At 43.1% G+C, this 24,743-nt stretch overlaps 2 protein-coding genes and 1 long non-coding RNA gene across 8 annotated transcripts in view; 2 read left to right on the top strand and 1 right to left on the bottom strand.

Moving 5' to 3' along the window:
- Positions 1 to 413: 413 nt before the first annotated feature.
- Positions 414 to 11,706, top strand: LOC111933411 (cytochrome P450 2J6-like). Of its 3 annotated transcripts, none has more exons than XM_023932958.2 (9): positions 414 to 624; positions 1,929 to 2,091; positions 3,217 to 3,366; positions 4,392 to 4,552; positions 6,472 to 6,648; positions 7,778 to 7,919; positions 8,115 to 8,302; positions 8,726 to 8,867; positions 9,949 to 11,706. In XM_023932958.2, exons 1-9 carry the CDS (start codon positions 454 to 456, stop codon positions 10,125 to 10,127), a joined length of 1,473 nt encoding a protein of 490 aa, XP_023788726.1. In that variant the 5' UTR covers positions 414 to 453; the 3' UTR covers positions 10,128 to 11,706. The 3 variants fall into 3 exon arrangements, with proteins under 3 accessions (XP_023788726.1, XP_086700830.1, XP_086700829.1); XM_086844704.1 differs by lacking the exon at positions 414 to 624 and adding an exon at positions 1,158 to 1,431; XM_086844703.1 differs by lacking the exon at positions 414 to 624 and adding an exon at positions 1,162 to 1,535.
- On the bottom strand, positions 5,065 to 21,390 carry LOC147651329 (uncharacterized). Its single transcript, XR_015274672.1, has 4 exons — positions 21,248 to 21,390; positions 8,856 to 9,216; positions 6,823 to 6,946; positions 5,065 to 6,634 (listed from the first exon to the last, which is right to left on the bottom strand). It is a non-coding gene; the product is annotated as an uncharacterized LOC147651329 (long non-coding RNA).
- EIF4E2 (eukaryotic translation initiation factor 4E family member 2) overlaps positions 21,380 to 24,743 on the top strand; it is an 18,258-nt gene continuing 14,894 nt past the window's right edge. For all 4 annotated transcript variants that reach the window (XR_015274667.1, XM_086844721.1, XM_086844720.1 and 1 more), the window contains exons 1-3: positions 21,380 to 21,536; positions 22,336 to 22,450; positions 23,560 to 23,694. Coding sequence is in view for 3 of the 4 variants with exons in the window: in XM_086844721.1 (XP_086700847.1) it covers positions 21,517 to 21,536; positions 22,336 to 22,450; positions 23,560 to 23,694 (270 nt within the window). In the remaining variant the exon portion in view is untranslated. The remainder of the gene's footprint in view (positions 21,537 to 22,335; positions 22,451 to 23,559; positions 23,695 to 24,743) is intronic.

Genomic DNA, 24,743 nt, shown 5'->3' with positions numbered 1-24,743 from the left:
GGTGAATCACTAAGTATGTTTCTAAAGTTCCCAAGGCAGATGAAACTGAGTTTCACCCATCTCATGTCCGGTGGTCAGCAAGGGCTCTCACCTGGTGTCACTCCAATCCAGATCTCCTAATAGACACCAGCAGTTCCCTGACACACTCTTCAGGAAAAATACCTTGAGTATCAGTGATTCCACATTCCAATACTGAGGCTTGCTGAAAGCAGAGAGATGTGCTGATCAAGGATCAGTTTGGTACATCTCACTATGGCAAACAGATGGGGTGCAGGAAAAGGGCAGGCATTGATGAAGAGGGAGGGACAGAGGGAGGGAAAGGAACTGAGACTTTATAGAACTCAGTCTGCAGACAAAACTGGTGGAACAAGAAGCAAGGTTACTTTTTCCCAGCTCCAGTACCTCCTTTTTTTATAGAGACAGCTATAAATCACCAGATAAATTAGCTCAGAAATGCTAACAATAACTCAAGGTTTTATAGTCCTGATAATTTTTTTGTTAATTGTTGAGTTTTTCAGGCTGCGAAAAGCTTCCAAACAATTCCCTCCTGGACCAACTCCTCTCCCGCTGCTTGGAAACTTGGTGCACTTGAACTTTCAGTTTCATCGGGATCTTCTGATGGAGGTACTTCTTTTAATATGCTCTTAATTGGTTATTTTTAACCATGACTTAAAAAAGTGTGATTAATTGAAGTTTTTAAGTCTGTGAAATTTACAGACAAGGTGTGGACATATAAAGATCAATTGATTCCTACATTTGAGTCATCTTCTTATGTGGAATATGTTGGCTTCATGAGAAACTTAACGCCCTTAAGAATCAAGTCAGTTTGGGGAGAGAGTTTATGACTTGTTATTAAGTTAGAGAACAGCAGTAATCTAAAAGATGCTTCTGCATTGCTAAGTGTGAATCTGTATCCACTACAGTGATAGCTACATCTGCTATTCCTACACGATACCTTTTAAAATTCTCACTGGTATTGCCTAATTTGATCACAAAGTGGGTAATATGGTGCATCTATGCTTGTAGTACAGGAAGGGCATTTGCTCCCCATCTTCCTACAGCTCCTGAAAACAGTTTGCCACTTGTTGTTAGTGACAGCTGTGGTAATTCCTCTAATGGTTTGTAGTGACCTCTAGTTCAGGTGGATGCCTGAGAGCACACAGGGGCCAGTGAGTACAGAGCAGACTCAGGTTGTGACTCTCTAGCAGGGAGAGGAAAGCCAGAATCTAAAAAAATATGAGGAGAAGCAAGTATCTGGTGTGATCAATTGGATTTAATTTTCGTGGCACCTCAGACACTGTCTGCCACCTTATTTATATCATTGTGGGTGTGCTGGAGCAAAGTCCATACTTGTAAAAAGCTTTTTCATGCATGATTTGAGTTCCTCTGCCATACACTCATCCCTGCTTGGATACCTCTGCTGTGTGCAATGTAAGTGCTCTCAGTGCTGTGAGGAAACCCTGGACTCAAATGCAGCCCACTGGCACTTCATGGCTGTTGGTTAATTTCCGTGTCCATGCCCTCTCCTGGAGCAGGTATTATCAGCTTATTTCATTTTGCAAAGGCAGGACTCGCTGGAGGTGCAGAGCCCCAGGGTGGTGCAGAGTGTGGCTCTTAAATTAACAAGGGACAAAATGTTTGGGTTGCAGGTGATGCATAAAGCACAAAGTTTTCTTTCTTTTACTGCAGAGCTGCTGCAGAATGTGCTTTGAAAAGACAATAACTTCCCCCTGGGGTAAATAAAATTAGCTGCTGAAAGCCTTATTCTCAGCAAAACAACAGCTTCTTCCTGATTCTATCTACATGGGGATGATGTTTTCAGCACAAAACTGTCCCCTGGGCTGGTGAATAGCAGGTGCAGTGTCTGTTCGAGATCTATATATGGGAATTCATCTGTTCTTTTTCTGGCACCTTTTTTCCACTTACAGCTGGCAAAGACTCATGGTAACATGTACACTCTGTGGTTCGGGTGGGTCCCGGTAGTGATACTGAATGGATTTCAAGCAGTGAAGGATGGGATGACCACACACCCTGAAGATGTTTCTGGGAGGCTTGTGTCACCTTTCTTCAGAGCATTGGCCAAAGGAAAAGGTGAGATTTTCCTGGCATAAATAGTGTAAAGGAATGTTGACTTGAAAATTATTCTGCCTTTTTAGACTCTGCCCTCCCATTCAGAATACTGTTCAAGTCCTCCACTGACTTTTGAGAATTTCTTGCTGTTTGCCATGCTGTCATTTGCACTGAGCTTTGCCTAGCCTAGGAAACACTCCAGGTTGTTTCTATGTGACCTTTTTGCTGTATTCAAGATTTATGTATATGATCCAACCAAGAGCCCAGCAATCTTTCCCTCATCACAGACTAATCCATTGTGGTACACAGGATTTTGCTGTATATCACATGAATGCAATGTTTGTTTGGTAACTGTATACATTATGGTTGCCAAACACTTTCCATCATGAGCAAGTCTTATAAAACCCTATTTCAGATTTCACATTTCTGTACTTGCGGACACTCCCAAACATTTTGTGAATACACTTTGATTGTGAGAGTACCTCCAACACAGGAAAACCCACTTATTCTTAAGAGTTTTCCAGCAGTTTGCACTCTTTTTTTCCTGCCCCTGCATTTGCTTGACTAAAGCCAACAGATTGTTTAGAGTTGGGTGAAGCCTCACCTTCACAGCAGCAGTTCAGGGCTCTTCAGATGATCAGGAGTGCAATCTAGCAATTAATGGAGTGTTGTCTCTTCCAGGATAGAAACACAGCCCAAATGTCCCTTATCTTTCACCTTCATCACCTCAGCCTACAAACATCACATTAATTGATCTATATCTCCACATACATACCTTGTTCTGAACTCTACTCTGTGGAAATTCATCCAGTTATTCATGTCTTGAGTGTGATTACTTGAGTATGGCTAAAGCAGATCTCCTAAAAAGCCATCTTAAGGTGTTTCAGGGTTTTTAAGACATCAAGAAATGGAGCAGTCAGAAAATCCTTAGATTGCTCTCTTCAATTAACTACATTCAATATTTAGAACAGTGGTCTAGTTATAGTTTGGGTATGTTAGGCTATGATTTTTGGTTATCAGTAACTTCACCTCGAGATACTTGTATCACAGTATATCCCCTGATTTACTCCATGTATTTTATAATATATATTTAAATGAATTGCTCATATCTATGGAAAATATTAACATGCCAGGAAACACCCTCAGGTATTATACTTGCAAGTGGTCGCTCCTGGAAGCAGCAGAGACGTTTTGGAATAATGACTCTGCGCAATTTGGGAATGGGGAAAAAAGGCCTGGAGCATCGAGTGCAAGAGGAGGCCTCTCACCTGGTGGAGTTTTTTGTGAACCTAAAAGGTATCTTACCTGCTAAGAAATCAGGCACCTTTCAGTCTGGATATGGATCCATATCTTCAGTATGCAAACTTACCAATGCACAAGAGCAGATAGAGCCTAGAATCACAATTATTTCTTTCTTATATAACTCTTCATACATCTAGTGAAGCTGGAAACCTCTGAAATTCCACCTCCATGGGCTGATAATTTGTCTGTGATATTTTGTACAATGACATGGTGCTGCTGAACTGCACAGGCAACCCATTCTCAGGCTGCCTGCCACGGGTAACTGAAGACTATTGCAGAGCTTACTAATTTCCTTAAATTTCAATGACATTGGGTGCCCTGCATATTTTAATATATATCTGGCAAAGTAACTATTGGCAAGAGAAACAAAGAAAGTAGGAGGTGGGAGGGAACTTCAGTGGATTATCAGGTTAATCCTAGAGTCCATGACAGGATGATTTCTATCCACATCATTTTTTATGAATATCTGTTTCATAACATCAGAAAAAAATCATCAGGTAGAGATATGATCTACTGCTCACAGCTGAGACTGTAAAAATTCCATTATATTTACTTTGCAGTCCTTGTCTGTCCATTCTTTTTCTTAGACCTTCCCACATTCTTCCAGGTTTTCCTTGTAATTAGTTTTTTACATTTTTTAACATGTCTGTCACTGACTCTCCTTAGTTCATCTCCTGTGGCACTACCTCCTCACAGTCTCTTTTCTGCCTCCTCACAGCTGAGGAGAGCAGATTTGATGTGATAGCCTAGAACAGATCTTAGCTGTACAACACTATTTCACAGGAAGGGCTGTGAAATTGTTTTAGAGCTATGAGAAAACAGTTTAACAGTGTCCTTTGTTCTAAGACTATGTTTGATTTTTATTAATTTATATTAGTGCCACATCTCTGTACTCATTCACATCCCAGCTGGACAAATAGAATATTTTATTAAATCTTTAATAACATCTAGTCCTATCTATATAAGGAACACCTGAAAAAAAAACCACTGAGAGTGAATTCCAATTACTGTGTTTGCAGGAAGACCTGTGGATCCTTCTTTCCCTCTTTTCCATTCTATTTCAAATGTAATTTGTGCTGTGGTTTTTGGATATCACTTCTCTGATGAGGACAAAACCTTCCATGAGCTGATCTGTGCTACAGAGAAAATATTCAGGTTTGCAGGCAGCTTTGTTCATCAGGTGAGTAAATCATATGCTGGTTTTTTTTCTGAAATAGGTAGAAAGTGAAAGAGCAGATACAAAAATGTATCTTCACTAAATACAGAGCAACAGGCAAATATAGGCTGGGAGCTAAGAAGTGTCCTTGGGGAGGGACCTTATGACTGCATCCTTGGTTTTAAGGCCATTTTTAAGAACTCTCTTGGTTTTTTTGCAGGCTTAGGGGCTTTAAGTCTTTTGGTATTTCTAAAACTATTAACAGAGACCTTTAAATTTAATTTGAGACTGGAGTTGGTAATATATTTGAATTCTGCAGTGTTGCTCCTCCCACTTCTATTTACTTCTCCAGTAATGGGTATCATTGAACTCTTCTGCTTTTTATCACTCTGAAAATCATATGCTGAAAATTTTATTTTTCCCCTACCTCACAAATAATAAAATATTAATTATTAATCTTTTCCTTACTGTGTTATAGCTCACCATTCACACATTGCAAATACATACATTCTCTGACAGTCTCACAATTCAAGTTCTGTCAGAGATTTTATTGTAGCTCCTTCCCACAAAATACCACAAAGACCAACTTTGCACTTGAGACTTTCCTCATGAATTAGACTTTGTGGTTTAGACCCTTAAAGAGGGACAAGTTGTGTGTAATGAGGAATGTGGATGGCATAGCAGATTTAACTGGCATTTGAGTTTTACAGGAAAAGGCAAACTAAAATGCTGATATGGCAGTAAACCATTCAACAAATCTGTCATGTGAAACTAGCACTATACAACTTTTCCGCAGTTGAAAATACAAAAGTAGATTAAATTTGTGGATGATCAAAACCAGGAGACTTTAAGATACAGAGGAAGTTCAGAGTATCTTGCTGCAAGGGTTAGTAAGCACTGTGGATTGGAGTTATGAGAATGGAAAAAATTGTATTGGTACAAAATGAAATTACAAAGCATTCTAGGAATTAATAAGATAATAATCAATAAGATTAATTATTCTAAGCTCACTTACTATGAGTTTACAACATGCAAAGGTTAAGAGGAAAGGGATTGGTGAACTAACAGATAACAGAATGAAAAAGGTAAACAGGATCTTAGGGTATTTCTAGCACTATTTTCCTTTTAGATCCAGTGAAGTGTTATAGTAGGTTCTGAAGTGTAATAATCTGTGAGACATATTCTAGGGTCTTGGACAACTTTTGCTGTGATTCTGAAGGGAAACAAAGGTGGAGAATTGGTAATTAAGTAACCTACAAAATTGTCACTTAGAGAGACTCTGCTTGTTAGCTCTTAAAGAACGAGGGGATAGAACTGCTCTTTGCTGGGCAGGGTGGAATGGCAGATGCTGCACAGACAGAGCTATCTAAGACAGAGAACAGTACTTAGAGCTGAAAAATGTGTGTGTAAATACACTCAGCAGGCTGAGGATGTAATATTGTTTACCATAAATAACACCAATTATTACTCCTTAGCAGTCACGAGGACTCTGACTGGGAAAACTAAATTAGCCCTTATCTCAGACTGATACCCAGTCCTTAATTCCTTTTGTGAGCTCCAGAAATTCCTGCCATTACTTGAGGCTGCAGACCTGTTAATCTTAGTAGCCCCATTGTATCCAGAAAGGATGTCCTTACATTTTGAGTGTGTGGGAGCTGGGGTCTCCAACTGTGCAGGAATGAGGTCATATAATGATCTTCATTAGCCAAATAAACTTAGAGGTGTGAGCAGAGTATTGTCAGAATTTCCTTGACCCCTGGAATTGTGTCAAATTACTATTAAAGCTCTCCCACATGATGGCAAAAATCTGCTCAAAGCAATGCTGATTGGTTTATTCCACTATCAACATTTCTGGGCAGGACATTTCATCCTTTTGGTGTATCTAAAAGCAGCTTTGTCAGTGACAGAGAATTCATGGTACCTCTTGTGTGTCACTCCCACAGATGTATGAAATCCTGCCCTGGCTGCTGTGTCGCCTCCCTGGGCCTCATAAGAAGGTGTTGGCTTGCTATGATGTCCTGAGTTCTTTTGCAAGGACGGAGATCAGAAGACATGTAGAGAGAGGGATACCAGCTGAACCACAGGATTTCATTGACTTTTACCTGGCTGAGATTGAGAAAGTAAGTGTTCATTCTGGGTGATGATGCTGTTACGAAGCAGTAACAGCATCATCACCCAGATGGTGATGGTTTTAATGGTCAAACAGACCATTAAATCACTCAGTGTGACCCTTCCACCATAGTTTCTTACATTTCATAAGCTTCTTAACATGAATACAGTATCTTGGGACTTACATGTCTCAGAAAGGCATCCAGTTTTGTATTTTGGTTGCATGAGTGAATTACCATCAAGTATGATAAGGGGTGAACCCACGAGCTCTCACTGCTTTCCATAAATATCCATTAGTATGTCTCAATCCTGTAATAAATATGAGACTGTTTATTCCTGTGGGCTACATAACTTTGGTAGACCACCTCATCTCCTACTGTGAAGCTCGTGTTTACAGTGGGATTAAACACACATGCACAAATCACTGCCCTGAAATAGCAAGCATGCTTCTTTGGGATCCAGCATGTGTACTCCAGCACCGGCTGTCCTTGTGCCACATAACTGTCTGGTTTCTCCCTTGGCAGGCAACCATTATCCCTATGTTACCTCTAATTTCCCCACTGTTTGGGGCATGGCTGGCTTGGCCCCTATATTCAAATTGGACAGCATAGAAAACAATTCCACAAACAATGCCATAATCAGCATTAATATTCTTCATTGCCCAGGCTAGTATTTTCCATAGTAAGATGCGAGTCTGAGATAGAGAGGCTCTGCCAAGTGCACTATGGCTTCTGCTTCAAATTTCAGGAGGTAAAGGAAGCATCTCTTTCCTAGGGTAGATGAAGTTTATATAGTTTCTACCTCTGGCCATAAGCTTTCAGCTAGTCAGGCTGCTGTGTCCTCACTGTGTTGGCTCATGGGCTCAGAAAGGAGCTGATACATCATCTTTTGTGATCAAGTTATCAAGCATAGTATTGCCTTTTTCTGATGAAAGAATAATCCACCTCATGAAAGACAGCAATGCAGACTTACTGTGCCTATTTGGGAAACTACTAAACTCTTAGTATGCATCAAAAACTGTAATTTTGACTATTCTTTGTGCACATGCCAGCTGTGGAAGTCCCACAGCTCTCACACAGAGGGCATACAGGATAACCAAATTTTTATGCTTTAACTTCAACTTTTTATCACCATCTACAGTCTAAAGAGGGGGCCAAGCCCAAGTATGATGAAGAGAATTTGGTATATGTCATAAATGATCTTTTCCTTGGTGGATCAGAGACCTCAAGCACTACATTATACTGGGGACTGCTCTATATGGTGGTGAATCCAGGCATCCAAGGTGAGAATGGTGGGATTTTCCTGTTTATTTTTACTATCCTGTACTAAACTCAGGCACTAAATAATATTAAATCACAAGATACAAACCTAATGTACTATGTTGAAATAATAAATTTTTCTATTGCTCCAAGAAAAGTGACCAGCTAAAGTATTTTATGCATTTTTCTCCTCTGAAGTGGTGAATATTTCTCCACAGCAAAAGTGCAGAAGGAGCTGGATGCTGTTCTGGATCCTTCCCAGTTAATTTGTTACGAGGATCGGAGAAAACTGCCCTACACAAATGCTGTGGTTCACGAGATTCAGCGCTACAGCAACATTGTCTTTGTTGGCGTCCCCAGATTGTGTGTGAGGAACACAACACTACTGGGATTCCCTGTCAAAAAGGTACAGGCACATTTTCATCTTCTTTCTTTGGCAGAGAGTCATTCCAGTTTTGTAACCAATTTTCCCTCAATAAACTACTTTCTGTTAAACTCAGGAATGTGGTGCCTGAGGAAGAGTTACTATTTGTGGCTCCAGGAATGAAAGAAGTCTTTTGCCTAGCATGTAGGTGCTCCTATAGCTGATAAGACTTATGCCAGGGAAGCCTCAAGTGCCTGCCCATCGTCACAACTGCAGAGACCAGCTCTGCATGGCAAGGGATGGACTGAGAGGAGAAACCTGTTTGCCAAAGCACTGGTTAAGACATCCCTGCCCAGCTTGGCACTCACTCAAATGCCAACAAGCAACAGTTTTATCCATCAGGCATGAATTGATGGGCGACAGGCACTTGTATTTGGAACTGAAACAACAGTTTCTTCTTTGCAGGGCACCATTGTTATACCAAATATAGCATCTGTTCTGTACGACCCTGAGCAGTGGGAGACACCTCGACAGTTCAACCCTGGCCATTTTCTGGATAAAGAAGGAAACTTTATACCTCGAGAAGCTTTCTTACCATTCTCAGCAGGTAAATGCACTGACAGTCTGAACTGACCCGACAGATGAGATGATGAATACAGAAGCATGAGATTATGGTATTTCTTCAGATAACATCTTCTATATCTGCAGTTTGCTGCTTTTAAAGAACATTCCTGGCTTGTTTCTACCAAAGGAGAGGCTTCTGTCCTGTCAGACCCCAAACTGTTCATAGGACACTGTGGTGGGAATCCTCAAACTCCCAAACTTCTTGGGCTGGCTGCATGCTGCAGTCATACACAGGTTTTGTCTGTAGTATTTTTTACACATAGCTGTTTTTCTGAGAAGTAATTTGTCTGATGTGTACTGGACTTAACTGCAATCCCTTTTAAAGAAACAAGCTGAAAGAAAAGCAGAAGACATCTTGATAAATACAGGTTTACAGTCTTGCTTACAGTACTGAAAATCCAGTTGCAAAAGAAGGAAACAAGGTAACAATGCACAGTTAGTAATCATACCTAGCAGTAAAGTATCTGCTAGTGGTTTTGTTTTAGTTTGTTGATAGTCACTCAAATGACCATACAGAAGTCGTTCCTTAGTTCAAATGGCTTGTTCTTTCCTTGTATTTGTCTGCTTTCTGGAAAATTAAACGTAATATTCACCTTCTGCTCACACTATTGCCAAGGAATTGGAATCCTGGGAAATGAATAGTAGGCATCATGCTTTGCTAATAAAGTGACCAAACTTCTGTTCAACTGCAAATGCCACTACTAAGTAATTTTGCTCTGTTGATGTTAACTCACTAAAGCATTTGCAAACAGCTGGCAGATTTTTTTGCGTGTGGTCCTGAAGTTCAAAATCTTCTGTAAAAGCAAAACAGTTTTTTTCTGTCAGGTCAAGAAAGAAATTATGTTGGCACCTCATGGATTCTCATTGATGTTTTGAGTCTCCTAACCTAAGACATTCGATGGAATCTTTTTGAGAGGGAATTCACAGTTTCAGTTCTGTGGCTTTCATGGTGCTCTCCTTAAACAAAACAAAACCCATGTCTGCTTTCAACAGGAATGAACGAGGTGATTATGAAACTGAAAAATTCCTAGATAATTCACTATCCTTTCCTCTCTGCTCTGCAGGGCACCGGGTGTGTTTGGGGGAGCACTTAGCAAGGACCGAGCTCTTCATTTTCTTTGCCAGCCTGCTGCGGGCGTTCACCTTCCGGCTCCCTGAGGGAGTGACAGAGATCAACACTGAGCCCATTTTTGGGGGCACTCTGCAGCCTCACCCCTACAGGGTTTGTGCCATTCCACGCTAGGCTGCAGCAGCCACAGGCCAGCATGAGACAGCCACCTTTACCTCCATGAATTTCCTCTCAAGTGTATAAACCTCCTGGCTACTGATACTAGTCTATCCCAGCATTATTCAGAAAGCGGATTCAAGCCAAGATCCAGACTAACAGTATTTTTTGGTCTGGTCTTTGCAAAAGTCACAGATATTCTCACAGGGATCTTGGCCGTATTCACTTCTCTGAGAACACTTGAAGCCAGATGCTGTGGCTCCCAGCCGAAGCCATGCTGTGTCTCCTTGTCCTGGTCAAGCAAAATCATCCTCATTCTCAGACCTGAGCAAACCTCAGGAAAATTCAACAGACTATCTCAGCAAGAGCTGAGAAGGTGTTATTTCTGTGAGTGGCCTGATGACCTCAAGTGATTTGACTGCGGAAAGCACACTATTAAAGCTTTGTTTTGGTTTTATTTTCCTGAACTTAGCCACTTATTTTGTCAACAGGTTACAAAAAAAACCCAAACAAAAATAAAACTGTCATCTAAATTCCAGGAAATACATTAGAATGCAGGTGCCTTCATATCTGAATTTGACGTTGTCTCCCATATACTAGGTAAAAAGTTATTCTGAAGTTGAAGAAAGAAACTTAAATTTAGTATTTACAATCAATGTGAAAGTGTGACTTTGCAGGCTGATTATAGTTCTATTATATTGTCAAATTGTTAGTTAGTTTTTTATTGTTTATTTTATTTTTAATTATGTGGATTCCCACCCATTATCAATCCTTCTTGGATAAGGCATTGAATGTGAGATGAGAGAGTCACTTTGCCTGTGAATTTCACTGCTAACTCCATGATAGAGGAATGTAGAGGCTTTGGAAGGCAGCCTCTAGGGGCTACCTGAACACTTCAGATAGTCTCCATTTCCTCTGTGTCCTTTACTTTTTTCATTACAACCCACACCACACTTCCTGGTCTCCATTCGACTTTCTCTTGCCCTCTTTCAGTTCCTGCTCCCACCCCTACCTTTTATCCATATAAACTCTATTTCAGGATTCACCTTGATGTGAGCTTCTCTCTGCTTTTTTTCTGCACAAGTATTAGTAGAGGAATCCATGCTGAGCTGAAACACCAGTGTGTTTTCAGAAGGGAACTTGGAAAATCTCATTTATTTGTTCTTTAAGGGTCCAGATTATGGAAAGAAGTGCACAGTAAACTGTGGAGGGGACACTAGAGGTGATTTAGTGTAAGAAATAAATGATGATGTGATGCAGGAATTCCAAAATATCTGTTATTTAAGGTAGCTGCTCCTTGGCACTGATTCAACTCAAGAATAGAAGGTTTGAGCACACAGCTGGAGGTGACAGCCAAGTTCATCTGTAACTTTGTTAAAGTGAAGTGCTGGAGAGTTCTTGTATGCGAATCGCTTTTGGAAAGGATTCAAATGTTGGAGTTGAGTAGAGCTGCCTGTAAACACTACTGTAAACTTAGCATCAGTTAGTATTGAGTTATTACTTAGTTATTGAGTTATTACTTAGTTTGTATTGAGGACCAAAAGTGCTTTTATGTTGTAAGATGAAGTATTTATAATTAAATCACTGTGGTACATCTGAACTTTCTGAATTTAAAATGGAGGAGAATGTTACTACAGAGAAGGAGGAACTGACCAGATCCTGGCATGCCTTGCAGCTCTGGCAGTGGTCTGTGCCAGCACAACCCAGCACTGGCAGGCTTGCAGGGCTAGAAGGGAAATGAGGGCAGTGAGAACTTTCACAAAGCAACAGCTGTTATAAATAATCCAGCCTGTTGCTCCATGCAACAGACCAAAGAATGTTCCAGGGCCTACACACTCCTGCTCAGCCTCCTTTCCAGGTTTATCTGTGCTTCTCCTCCACCCTATCAGCACACATCTGCTCCTATCCAATAAACCTGTGTCTTGATTTAAAAGACAGGTGTCTACCAAGAAAGGCAGGAACCTTCCTAGAATGGAAAAAATGACTCCTCTCTACATTATTATAACTTTGAAATTATGAGGCTTTCAGGCAAAGATATGTGGAAAGGAATAACAGTTCTTGACTAGAATGTCTATATACCAAGACAAACAAACAACAACAATAGCAGCAACACCGAATAGGACCACAAGCCCAGTCCCAGCCTCTCATGGCAGCAGGTGCCCTCCCCTCGGTGCAGCTCCGCTCCCCGCCGGCAGGGGCGCTGCTGGCTCCTGGCCAGGCAGGGAAGATTCCCCCGCGCCCACAGGGTTGTGGCTGTGGCGTGAGCGCGGCCTCCTCTGCAAGTGGTGATGGTGGCAGGAGAGAGGAGAGGGCTGCCCTTGCAAACCTCACAGCGAGACGCCGGCCTCTGGGCCACCCCGGATGGGGAAATAGGCTCTAGCAGCAGAGATGAGCAGACATGGGGTGGCAAAGTGTAGCCAAAAGCCCTGGGGCGGTGGCAGGAGCAGCAGGGCTGCAGGCACAGGCTGGGAGTCAAGCTTAGTGTATCAATAACCCCCGCAGCAGTGGCAAAAAACAGCCAGGACTGGTCGGACCTGGGAAGAGAGAGAAGGTGGAGGGAGGTAGGTGTTTCAGGTTTTCCCCTGGCTCTCACGTGTCCCTTGTGATGTCCTGGGAATGGCAGCAGTACGTGGGAGGTGCTCCCTCTGGAGAGTTTTCAGGGCACCTCCTGGCATCTAGATCCTCCTTTACTGTGTTCAGTGCTATGGCCAGCTTTGTGTTGGCTATTTTGTAACATTCTGTACATGTGTGGAAAATTAATTTCAATTAAACTCAGTAAAACTCACAGCTTTGGCTGGAAACTCGCTGAACGAGGTAAGACATATTTGCAGGGATGGTACAAAGAGATCTAGCATTAGGCTTGACTTGATTTACCATCCTCACTGGTGATTAAGAAGAGTAGAAGAGTAGAAATGTGACATTTTAAAATTATTCTAAACTCCTTGCAGAACTCTTAGATGAAAATAGGGGGTTTATAGGTCTGACTGAACATAAAAACGAAGACACAATGTAGAAAATAATTCATAGAATAAAGCATAGACAAATGTAGGTACAATAAAACTCAGACAAAATAGTCCTAAATTATCTGGGTCATTTTCCACTATGCTCTGAAGAACCTCTATAAATCTGTATGAATGATCTGTTAAGGTGATTTCACAGAGCTCATATTAGCTGGAGCAAATCAATGGCTTTATATGCACGTGGGAACATACAGAAATGAATAAAAAATGATGGGTTTCACTATAGATTTCCCCTTGTTTCAGAGACATCCACAGGAAATAAAGCAATCAGATTTTAAAAACACAGCAGCTCTGAACCCTATCTTTTAGATTGAACCAAAAGGTTTTAAAATTTCTTCTCCTTCCTCCATGTACTCTGGGGAATAATTCAGATTAAATTTCCATTCAAAATAGCTTTTATAATTTCCCCCTGGGGGAAGGAGGGAAGTCTCAGTAGGAGCTGAGAGACTACAGTGCGCTAGGTGAGAAATAGCTGGTGGGAAAGTGTCATATATTAAACAAATTTCATCTCAGCAGCCCCTGCCCTGCTGAAGATTCCAGAAAAGAAAAATTGCAAGGAATGAAGTAAAATGGTGGGAAGGAGAAAAACCTCTTTCCTACTGGTGGAGAAAAAGGAGTTCAGCTTTTGTCCTGATAAGCACAGAGGACAGATAGGGAGCAGCGAGGAGTCAAGGGAGCATTCAGCAGCTCCCACTTTAATTTTCTCAGCAAAAGTGTCACATCTGTGCTGAGAAAAGAAGACCAGACCCGCCCCGCCCCCCGCACAAGCCGGCTCTTCTCCCCCCCACTGAAAAGAGGCTGTGCTGACTTCAGATAGCACCGCAGCCAACACAACATCTCCCAGAAGTTACACAGCTTGGGTATTTAAAGTAGCTAACAGATAAATTATTAAATAATCTAAAGATGTAATATAAATAAGGGGTGTTATATGTGGAGTAATGCTGTATCTGCAGCTTACTCTTGTGAAAACAAATGTCACTTCCAGAGCCCATGAAAAAGAAGTGTGGATTTAGGGGACACTTCTAAGTCTCATAGGGAATGGTGCTTTAGCCATGTATTTCTAAATGCTGCTAATCAGCGTCCTGAAATGGAACCATCATCATTGTGTCAAAACATATCTCTTGGAAAAGTTAAGTAGTAGATCTTAAAGCCAAAATATACCTTAGATACTTCAGTATGTTGAGATATTCACAGAAACGTTTTCAGTTGTCAGGAACTTGTATGTTTTGCCCATTCTTTGGTAAAAAAGGAACACACAACTGCTGCATTTTCTAGCATCACCAAGGGCTCTGTCCTGCAGGTCGGCGTGGGAGGACAGTGGTGGGGGAATAGGAGCCTATGAACTTGTCCTAAAGCTTTCACAGATATAAGAAAATCCCATGAAGTGTTCTGAATTCAGCAGACTGGCAGATCTCTGAAAGAAACATCTGCCATTGAAAAACTTCCAGCTTGATCTTTTGCTATCATTCAAATCTTTTTAATACTGCCTATTTGCTTTTTCAGACATGAAATATGGTGCTTTCTCAGACATGAAGAGACAGAAACTTGTAAGACACTACTACTTTCTACTGCTCTTCACATTCACCCGGTTTGGAAAATCAGAGATTCTGAAAACTGTTGTTTGCTGAAGTCATCTGGAGTTGATGACTGTATATGTTGCAATGTTGGCTGTACTCTAAACTCACCCCTCTCTTGTCTGAAGATTAAAAGCAATGCCATCTCTGCAGTGTGACGAAGACAACCTGGTCTGGAGCCTCCACGTCCTCTTTTTGGCAGGAACAGAAACCACAGCAACCACAGCAACCACTTTGCACTGGGCACTGCTCCATATTTTGACTTATCCCAGAAAAGATGGGAGACTAATGAGGTCACATGCAAAACTGCTTGGATTGTGCTTTCTCAGAGAACACACCAAGGGCAGCACAAAGGTAAACACTTGTAAAACTGCATCCAGTTGGAAATTCATTCTCTCTGTGAGCTGACAAACACATCTGATTTATTCAGAGCCCCTTAGCTTCATCTTTCTGGCTTTCACCTTGGCAAGAAGTACCCACTCTTTATTCCCTTCCATGACGGTCAGGATGAAAGCAGAGGGAGCTGGGCACACAACAAGCCTGTGTAAGATAACTGGAGAGTACAATGTCTCTGCAGCTGTGCTGTGAGCACAGCCAGTTCCCCAGGCCTCTCCCAGGGTGGTCTTGATGAGACAACAGCATTGACAAATTGTACATTCACTGAGGGGAAACTCCCATCCTTAACATATAGCTTCAACATGGGATCAAAGGAACACCTTCCTTACAGGCCGCCACTGTCCTTCACCAGTACAGCCTGTTCCAAGCAGTGGCAGACCCCCTGAATGTCCTTCAGATTCCTGATGCTGAAGTTTCTCTCTCAGAAACTGAGTAAAAGAAACTTTTTATCTGGGGGAGAAAACGGTATTGGCAACTCCTGAGCTCTTGAGAAGTACTTTGCGATGCATCATTGTCTTTCACAATGTTTCTGAGGAATAACAAATTCATTAGATTTGTTTTCTGTCTTCCATAAAGTTCTTCCATTATAATGTCTCTCCATTCCTGAGCCATCCATACACTTTATACCTGCAAAATCTTATTAGGGCATTAGCTGCGGATGTTTTAGTGCATTAGAAGGAAACAATCACCAGAGAGTGAAACATAATTTCTGTACAGGGTAGTTCTCTGTTTACTGTCACTGGAGTGGTTAACTGGGAATGTATTTGTGACAGCAGCAGCCGAGGGCTCTGTGCTGCAGCTAAAATGATCAGTGAGTCTGCCAAAAGGGGTGGTCCTGCCCACTTTTGTCCTTGGCCATGTTCTCACTCTGCTCAGTGAGGCAGCAGCCAGCAGGTGAGTGTGTTCAGACTGCTGAGCCAGAATAAAACTAACACTGTAGCTAAAGCTGAAGGGCTTTCCACCAGATCAGCCAAATCAATCCAGGCCCTTTTTCAGCTTTGTGTTGCTGGATCCAACCCTGGTGAAAGGGAAAATGAGGGGATGGGACTTGCAGCACAGCAGGGAACTGAATCAGGTCTTTAAAGTCCAAGCCAATGTCCAGAGCAGGGAACCAGCCTTATTCTCACTGTGAGAGCTGAAAAGGGACCCACCTCAGTTGACTTGATCCATTCTCCTGCTCACTCTGTGCACAGTGGAAGGGACACACTCCATCGCTGCCCACATGCCTCTGCCTGGGACTAGATGGGGTTCATTTCCTGGGCTTCCAAGTGCTCCAACATGGCTAATGCCTGTGGGAGTGTGGATCTAGGGGCTGCAGGCTCTGGGGCTAGCAGGTCACAACTGAGTGAGGAGGGACATGAGAACAGCAATGTTTTCAAAAAGTCCATTTTTTTGTGTGTGTTTTTGTTTTTCTGTGTATCTGGATTTCTCTGATATTCCTGAACATCCAGAGGGCCTAAAGGAAACTGCCTCCAAGATTGACACCTCTCTCCTTAACCAGCTGTGGACACTGATGTTCCAGCTCACCATGAAACACTGTTGAAGGTATTTGTGCTTTTTATAGTTTCATGAATATTTAATCTGTAGACTCCTAATGTATCCTTGGCTAGAATATAAAAGCAGCTTTTTGCTCCTTCCTGGCTTCAGTCTGAGCTATGAACTTTCCAGGCAGAACTCAAGCCTTGTGTATACTTGATGGACTTTAGAAAGGACTAGTATTGAATGAAACAGGCCTGTAGTAACAGTTGGAGATGGTGTAAGGCACTGAACAGTCACCTGGCCAAAAATAATGTCTGAGGAATCCTGTTATCATGGCAGAAGTTACAAAGAGGAAGGAAACAGGAAGAATCAGCAAAAGTCCTCAATGAGGAGCAGAAAGCAAAGTTTGTTTGCTTAAGGAGTTAATTCTGTTGACTTTATTTTGGCAATACTGCTGGTTGTGTCTTGGCACAACAAGGCCATGGAATGCTCCTTGGCCAGACCTGGCCAGTGCAGAACCAGAAAAGCAGGTGAGACTGCAGCTCACTAGAGGTGTTACTGCTCCAAGCCAGTCCCTGCTGTTCAGAAGAGGAATGAAGGGAAAAGGATGAAGAAAAGTGGTATTACCTGTGGTGTTCAAATATTGAAGGTTGTGTTGAGACATAATTTCTTCTTCCCCAGAGTTCTGCAGGTTTTGGGAATGTGTTGCAAGTGACAGTAATTACCAGAGCCACCGTGCACTTCAAAACAACCAAGTGGATGGATTAAAGTCTTAATCATTTAACTGCATAAGTGAGCAGCTGCACAGACCTGCAGCCAGGTGACATTGTCTGTACTCTTTGGTAGGGTATCAAAACACTGCTTTTCTGGCTTCTTGTTGTTGTTGTTGTTTGACAGTGTAGAGGCATATTAGTAATATTACTGATTATCCTTAATATGGTGTACACCATATTAAGATGCATGGTGCATCTGCCATGATGAGTTAGGAGGGATTCCTGCTCAGGATTCAGGATGTGCCCCCATCTCTATATGTACCTCTCAATATATACCTATATTGATAAAGAGTTGAGTCCCTAAGCCTAGGACATATATGAGACAAACTGCATTATTAAGGCTTCCTGGTTTCCTGTGCATACAAAAGGAAGAACCAGCTCTGATGTTTCTTTGGGTACCAACTGGAATCCAGTTCTGGGATTCAGGCACTTGTTTCTTCTTCCCTTTCCACCTTGCTTGGGCTATTAAGGTAAAAGATTGGACTCAACTGCTGAGGAAACCATCCTTCAAATTACTGTCGCTTATGGAAAACAGACATTGCTCCTAGCAAGTTGACATCATCCAGGTTCCCATTTATATTTGCATGCATTTTCAGTATGGTCAGCATATTCCAGAATCCCTGGTTACATCTTTGTTTCCAAAAATTTCAAAGGAGAGGGTCTGCATCATCTAGAGAGATACAGATCCTGTTTATAGATGTTCTGAGTTCAGCAACACATTACCAGTGGATTCCTAAGAGCAAGCTGGAGAACTCAACACATGTTGAAACTGTGCTCAAACTCTTAAGAGCTTAACAAATGCCATGTTTTCACCAGTTCCCTGAATATCCCTAGAGCAAAGAGGTGCCTTTTCATCTTTGAAGTGTCCAGCATATATTATCAAAGTGCTGCAACTGCTCAGAAAAGGATCACATTTTATATATAAAGTTACATATATATGTATATAGTTGCATATGATGCAGGGACCATCTTTATTCATTCCTGTTTTATACTTTAAAATTCCTATAACATATGTTCAGAAATCCTTATGTCCTATCCCATACAGTCACAGGCTAGCTGATGTTTTTCGTATCTGAAATCACAAATCTTTGTGCAAGGTAACGCTATCTTGTCTTCCCTCCCTCTGTGCAATTAAGTCTTTCTCAACTACCCAGGTTAAAGAGTTTAAAATTGGCCTCTAATTTATAGTTGCCAGAGATTTGATTTGCACAATTACCGAAAACCCAAACTCCACTGGCAATCAGAAGGATCTGTAAGAGTTAAATACTTCCCAGACTGTTCAGGGTATGCAACACATCTCCAAAGAGAAACTCCAGATCAATGACTGATTGAAAAGTTTGCCCCACTGGCCTCACCAGATCCTCCAGCACAGCAGTGAGTGAACATTACCATCTAATGGCTGCACCTGCTAATTACAGCTATAATTCCTACTTTAATGGTGGAGGCTGGTCCTTGTTGTTAGTACTGAAAAGGCTGTAGGATTGGAAAACAAATAAACATGGAAAGATAATAAAAGCAGAATTTATGATTTTGCAGTATCGATCAATCCCCTCTGGTGGGCAATGTGAATAGAGGAATCCTAAAATATTTCTGGGTATCATGTCACAGTTGCTGCACTGATGGCTATACATGCTGCGAACACATGAATAATGATCACCATAAATAATAATCCAATGCATTAGTAACTGTGAAAGCCTTTTAAGATTCTAATAGTGAAACATGATTATGGCCTCTTTTCTTCCTTGAGAGCAAAATGAAATTTCTCCCATCCCTTCCCCAGCCAATGCCAAAGGTTGCACCAGTGCCAAGCTTCTCCCCACTCCTTCTCCATTTTGTTGCCGGTGTCATTTATGCCAGTGGGCCCATCTAGAAGCAGCAGAGGTGATTCAGGCTGATGACTGAGAAAGCTTGGACTAGGGAAGAAAATCCCGGAAGTCTGGGTCCAGGGTGAAGCTTGCTGCTTCACTGTCAGAGGAAGGGGGGAAATATAGCTCTGTATGTGCTCATTCTCCTTATTTCCAGCCCTGCTATTTCTGCAGCAAGCTGCAATTTCCACAGTAGGTTCAATGAGAGGTTCACACAGCTGATGCTTTCACACTGGAGTCTAGAGCATCATGCCTGACTCACTGCTCTCCTGCTAACCCTTTATGGGAGAGACAGATGAGAGGTTCCCAAATAGTGCTGATTATGCACTTTCCTGTAGGGTGAAGTCTTGGCCCCACTTATTATAAAGGTGCTGGAAGAACAATCCCCTGGTTTGTTTCTTGATTCCTGCAGTCTCAGCTATTTGTGTAATCCCATGCAAATCAAATGCTCAGTGTAACAATGGGTCAGAGCCTATAAAAGAAGTTAATTATGCAGCTTGCTTTGTTTGTAGGCATGGATCTCTCTGTTCCACTCCCTTCTGCCATCAAACGGATGGCTTTTTGGACATTGCTTCACTACAGAGGCTGTCATGTGCCAGAGGCTGCTCAGAGGATCCCAGGCCATGGCAGAATTCCATGGCACCTCCTGGCCTCAGGTAAGCAAGGGCTTCCCTGTGATTGTATCAACATCTGGCAGCATTCCTCAGTGAGCTGTGGCATGGAATGGTTGTTCTTTGCCAAGGCACAGAGAGGAAGGAGAGCTCTCAAATAAACACTGAACTCGGCTGTAGCCAGCACTGCTGTGCCCTTCTTTCTCAATAATGATCTCTCTGCAACTGTTCATGGCTTGCTATGCCTACAGAGCTTTGAATCTCCTGTAACAGCTCTCTTCAGAGAGACTGGCTTGACTTTACATATATAATATGCAGCATCAAATTTGTCATGGAGCCAAAGACTCTTAGCTTGTGTCTTGGAGAGTTTTATAATAACCCTGATATCCTGTGTTAGACTGGGCTGCAAGAACCCTCCAGAATAAACAGGACAAACTAACATGAATGTGGCTTTGAGAACTGCAGACAGGTGTTGACTTAAAATTTAGGAAGGAAAAGGTCATTTGGGAAAGACTTCACTTAGAAAACTTAAGAAAAATTGTATTTAAGGGCATTTGAATCTGCCAGATCTGAAAGCTACCGATGGAAAGCAGGCAATGCAGAAGTGTATGGTAATGGTCATCCTTAACACATTTCCCTACAAGATAATTATTTTAATAATTAAGAGGTCATACATTTCCTATAGTCAGACAAGTAATGAATTTAGATCATTGCATGGTCAATGGTTAGGCACAGTTCAGCTGTGAACATTCAGCCTGTAAGTGCTCTGTGAAGCCAAGATGTTCATGGCATTCCCCTGCTTGTATTTCCAGGTGCAGCTCCAGAACACTTTCCCATCATTACTGAGGCCCTCAGGCACTTTGTTGATCAGAAGGCTGCTGGCAGTGACACCCCTGCAGGATCTGTGAACTCTTACTAAGGCTGAGATCAGGCACCACCAGAAGAGCTGGGTGCCTGCACAGCCGCAGGACTTCATTGCTGCATGCCTGAGTGAGATGTTAAAGGTAACTAGTAATTGTATCTTAGGCAGCTGCTACATATTTCAAATGCTTCTAGTTAAAGTATTTCCAGCAGCACTCCTCCTACCTCTCCTCCTTTTTTTCCGGAGAGACTGTTAAGCTATTTCTTTATTTGAATTCCACCTAAAACATGAAGTGAGTAATGTGCTCATGGAGTAACATGGGAACAGATTCATGAAGTGCAAGGAGATGCTGAGGGAGGGACTATGGCCCTTACCCTCGTTCACTGTCACTTCAGGAGTGTGCAGGCTCTTTACTGAGACATCATTTCCCATTTTCTGTGCCATTCCTCACTGTACATGAAGGAAAAACGATGGGGAGGTCGTCGAGCAGTCGCCACAGGAGGCAAGGTGGGAAAACCCTTTGAAGAGTGACTGTCTGAGTCCTCAAACTGTACCTACCGGTGCAAAGTTTATTGCATGAATAATTCATAACGCTCTGACTCGGTCCACAGCGCCAGAGATGCCACACCCAAGATGGCGGCCCTGCCCTGAGGGACGCTTCCGACAGCTCGTTCCCTTTCCCGCCCGCCGTGCACAGTGTCGCGGCTCCGGGGGGAAACGCGGAGCTGATGGCGGGGCCGCCGGAAGAGGCGGAAAGGTTTCGCGGGCGGACCCAGCAGGGCGGAAGTCGCTGAGGCGAACGGGGGTGGCGGCGGCAGCGAGCGACGATGAACAACAAATTCGACGCGTGAGTGTCACCCCCGAGTCCCCTCCCGACCGAGCCCCGGTGCGGGGCCTGCACGGCTCCGAGCCCCGTCGGCGCCTCCCGCCGCTGCCCCGGCGCCGGCCGGGCGAGACACGATGAGTCACGGGGCTGCGCACAGCCCTGTCCCTGTAGCCGGGGCCCGGCCTGGCCCCGAGGGGACGCGGGACCGAGAAGTGTGGGCGGTGGGCCGGCAGCAGTCCCGCACCGCGGAGTCACGGGCCGCCCCGTGGCCCCGCTTGTCTCTCGCCTTTTTCGGCCCTTCGCAGGGAATGGGGCGGGCGGAGAGACCTGTGGGGTGCTGGAGGGACCTGTGGGGTGCTGGAGAGACCTGTGGGGTGCTGGAGGGACCTGTGGTGTGCTGGGTGCTGGCGCGGTGTCTGCTCGCCCGAGGCGCTGCCTCTGCTATGCTGGGGGGCGCGGGGAGCGGGGTGGGCAAGAGTCAGCAGAGGTACAATGTCAGGTCCTCATGTGGGCCCCCTGAACAGCAGGGAAGCCTAGCAAGTAACTGGGGTTTCCTGTGGCAGATCAGTATCTAGCACAAGCTACTTGAGCTGGTTCCAAAAAGCTGCTTCGTGGTTCACTGGGGCTTAAAAGTGCATGCCCAAGATGCCTGTGATGGGGATGAAAGCAAAAGTAGTTTTTACTGTGTGTGTTGTTAAGTGTAGATTTTCAAACTCTGGTGGCCCTTGTACCATGGAGGAGCTTTGGAGCAGAGAACTGCCTGGGCTTGGTGTGAACCTTCTCCGCTGTGTGATGGCTCTCTGTTATTTTTCTTTGCCAGATTGAAAGATGATGATAGTGGAGACCATGACCAGAATGAGGAAAATAACACACAGAAAGACAGTGAGAAGGAAAAGAATGATCGTGAGAAACCACAGAGTACTACCAAGAGGAAGGTATGGTGCTGGCATCTGCACTCACTGCCAGGGCATGGTGTGGCAGTGCTAGGGAGTCAATCCTCAGTTCAAGAATAATGAAAATATGTCTTGGAGGGCTGTGGTGTCAGTGCATTGTTACTGCTGCAGTGAAGACAGAGGGACTGTGTTTGATTTCATTAATTTGATGCCACTTTCAGAGGTCTCTCATCTGAGGGGTGAATGCTCCCTTCACTAACATAGTTGGTACCCTGCCTGATTTTTGAATGGAAATGAGAAGTAAAGCTTTATTTTCATCAAGAAATAAATTTGGAAGAGGACATGGGGAAAGGACTCCTGTCTGACAGAGCAGTAGTGGCTTGAAGGTGGTTTAGCAGGCAGTGTTTGTGACGCTGTTGAGATAACTTTTAAGATGTGTCCCTGTGTGTAATGTAGTCTTGTCAAGAAGGCATAATGTATATATCTCCTGATTTGTTTTTTTTTTTTTTTTCATCTTGTGCTTAGGAAAACTGCTCTGTCTGAAGTAATGCAACCCTTGTAAACTTGCCATAGTCAAGGAGAGATTTAAGCCGTGGTAACTCCGGTTACAATATCAAGTAGTATAAGATAAGGGCTTTGATTGGAGTTTTCTCTGTAAGTTTTGACTCCTTGCTAGTGAGCTCTCATTAGCCTCTTTTTTGCTCATTAGAAGTATTTTTGATCAGAAATCAGTGTTTTGGAAATTGAGAAGTGATGGCTGCCCACTGCTGGTGATGGGTTCTGCCAAAGCTGACATAACAAGTTCTTAGATTAATCTTCCCAGAGCACTGGGGTGTTGGTTGCTTAAGGCAATTGGTGTCACCAGTTTTAATTGCATTTGAATCATGATTCATTATAAGTGGGATTTACCCTTCCCAGAGGAGGAGAGTGTCTTTTTTTTTTTTCTTAGTTTGAAAAAGTTAAAACTCTCACATTTCCCTTTTTAGTTCTTTTTTTTTTTCTTTTCCTTTGAGACAGGCACAGGACAAAAAAAATCAGTAATGATGCCTCTGATGGCTTGAAGAGTTGCTTTTATATGCTGTAAATGTAATTTTTCCGTTCCCCTTTTTAGAGGAGCATACAAGGGGTAAACAAGCTTTTCTGTTCTGCAGGCTGTGGTTCCGGGGCCAGCTGAGCACCCCTTGCAGTATAACTACACCTTCTGGTACTCCCGACGGACCCCCGGGCGGCCCACCAGCTCCCAGAGTTATGAACAGAACATCAAACAGATTGGCACCTTTGCCTCTGTGAGTACCCCCCTGCTGTCCCTGTGCCACTGGGGCACAGCTGGTCCTCCTGGCTCAGTCCCTGTGTGCTGGCTCTGTGCACACTCAGTCTGTGCTCATGGTGCCAGAGAGTGATTTGCCAAAGCAAATGAGCTCTTGAATTACAGCAGGAGATGTGTCTTTAGCACTTTTCCTCTGCCCTGTGCTAGATCTTTGTGCATGGTGGTAGCTGGTATAATAATAGAAAAAAAAACAATAAGAGCAGGCATCTTCCATCTATGGCTAGAGCAAGAGAAGAAAGGAACAGCTTTTCTGTTCCATTTCTGTACCGTCCCTCACACACTTCCCTCCACCCACATTCTCACCACAAAGACTGTGTTTGGAATAAGCATCTGGTGTACTGTATTTGCCAACAGCTGGTGGCCTGTTGTCTGTCTGGAAGTGATGGACAAGGTGCAGTTTGATGTTGCAGTCAAATTAATTAAAAGGCAAATTGCTCTTCCTTTCCTAGTCTACTCTGTGGTTGCTTGTTCCTGGAATAAACTTGAGCATGTCCTGGAAAAGCGGTGTTGGGTTTTTGCATGGTGTTGACAGAGTAAACCCTCCCTCAAGAGCCCAAGATACATAAGCAAAATGAGTCCCTATTGGTATTCTAGAGCCCAGGAAGTCTATTGACTGTTTTCTTCCTTTTTCTTTTCAATCTGGTGTTTGCCCAGTTTTTTCAGGTTCTCTTATAAATGTTGATTTTTCCTACCAGTACATATCCTCTGCAATATGAGAATTTATAAAAACAGCCCTTTATTCCTTCTGGAGGCTGCCTAAAAATATGCCTGAGCAGCTGGGTTGTGTCACTGTATCGACACAGGATAAGGGTGGGAAGAAGAGCCTGTTGTTGTGGGTAGTTACTGCTCCTATTACCCTGTGTGAGCAAGTATTTTCAGTCCAGGGGATGAAAAATGTGGCTGCTGCTTGGTGATCTGGCAATAACTTTTCAGTCTGATAAATCAGTGTAGACTTAGCATTGATTTTTTATCTCCTTAGAGGAAAAACATTGTGTTGAATATTCTGTT

This window comes from Cyanistes caeruleus, chromosome 10 (genome assembly GCF_971803275.1).
Source record: "Cyanistes caeruleus chromosome 10, bCyaCae1.hap1.1, whole genome shotgun sequence".
Taxonomy (NCBI): domain Eukaryota; kingdom Metazoa; phylum Chordata; class Aves; order Passeriformes; family Paridae; genus Cyanistes; species Cyanistes caeruleus.
This window is presented reverse-complemented; position numbering and strand designations above follow the sequence as displayed.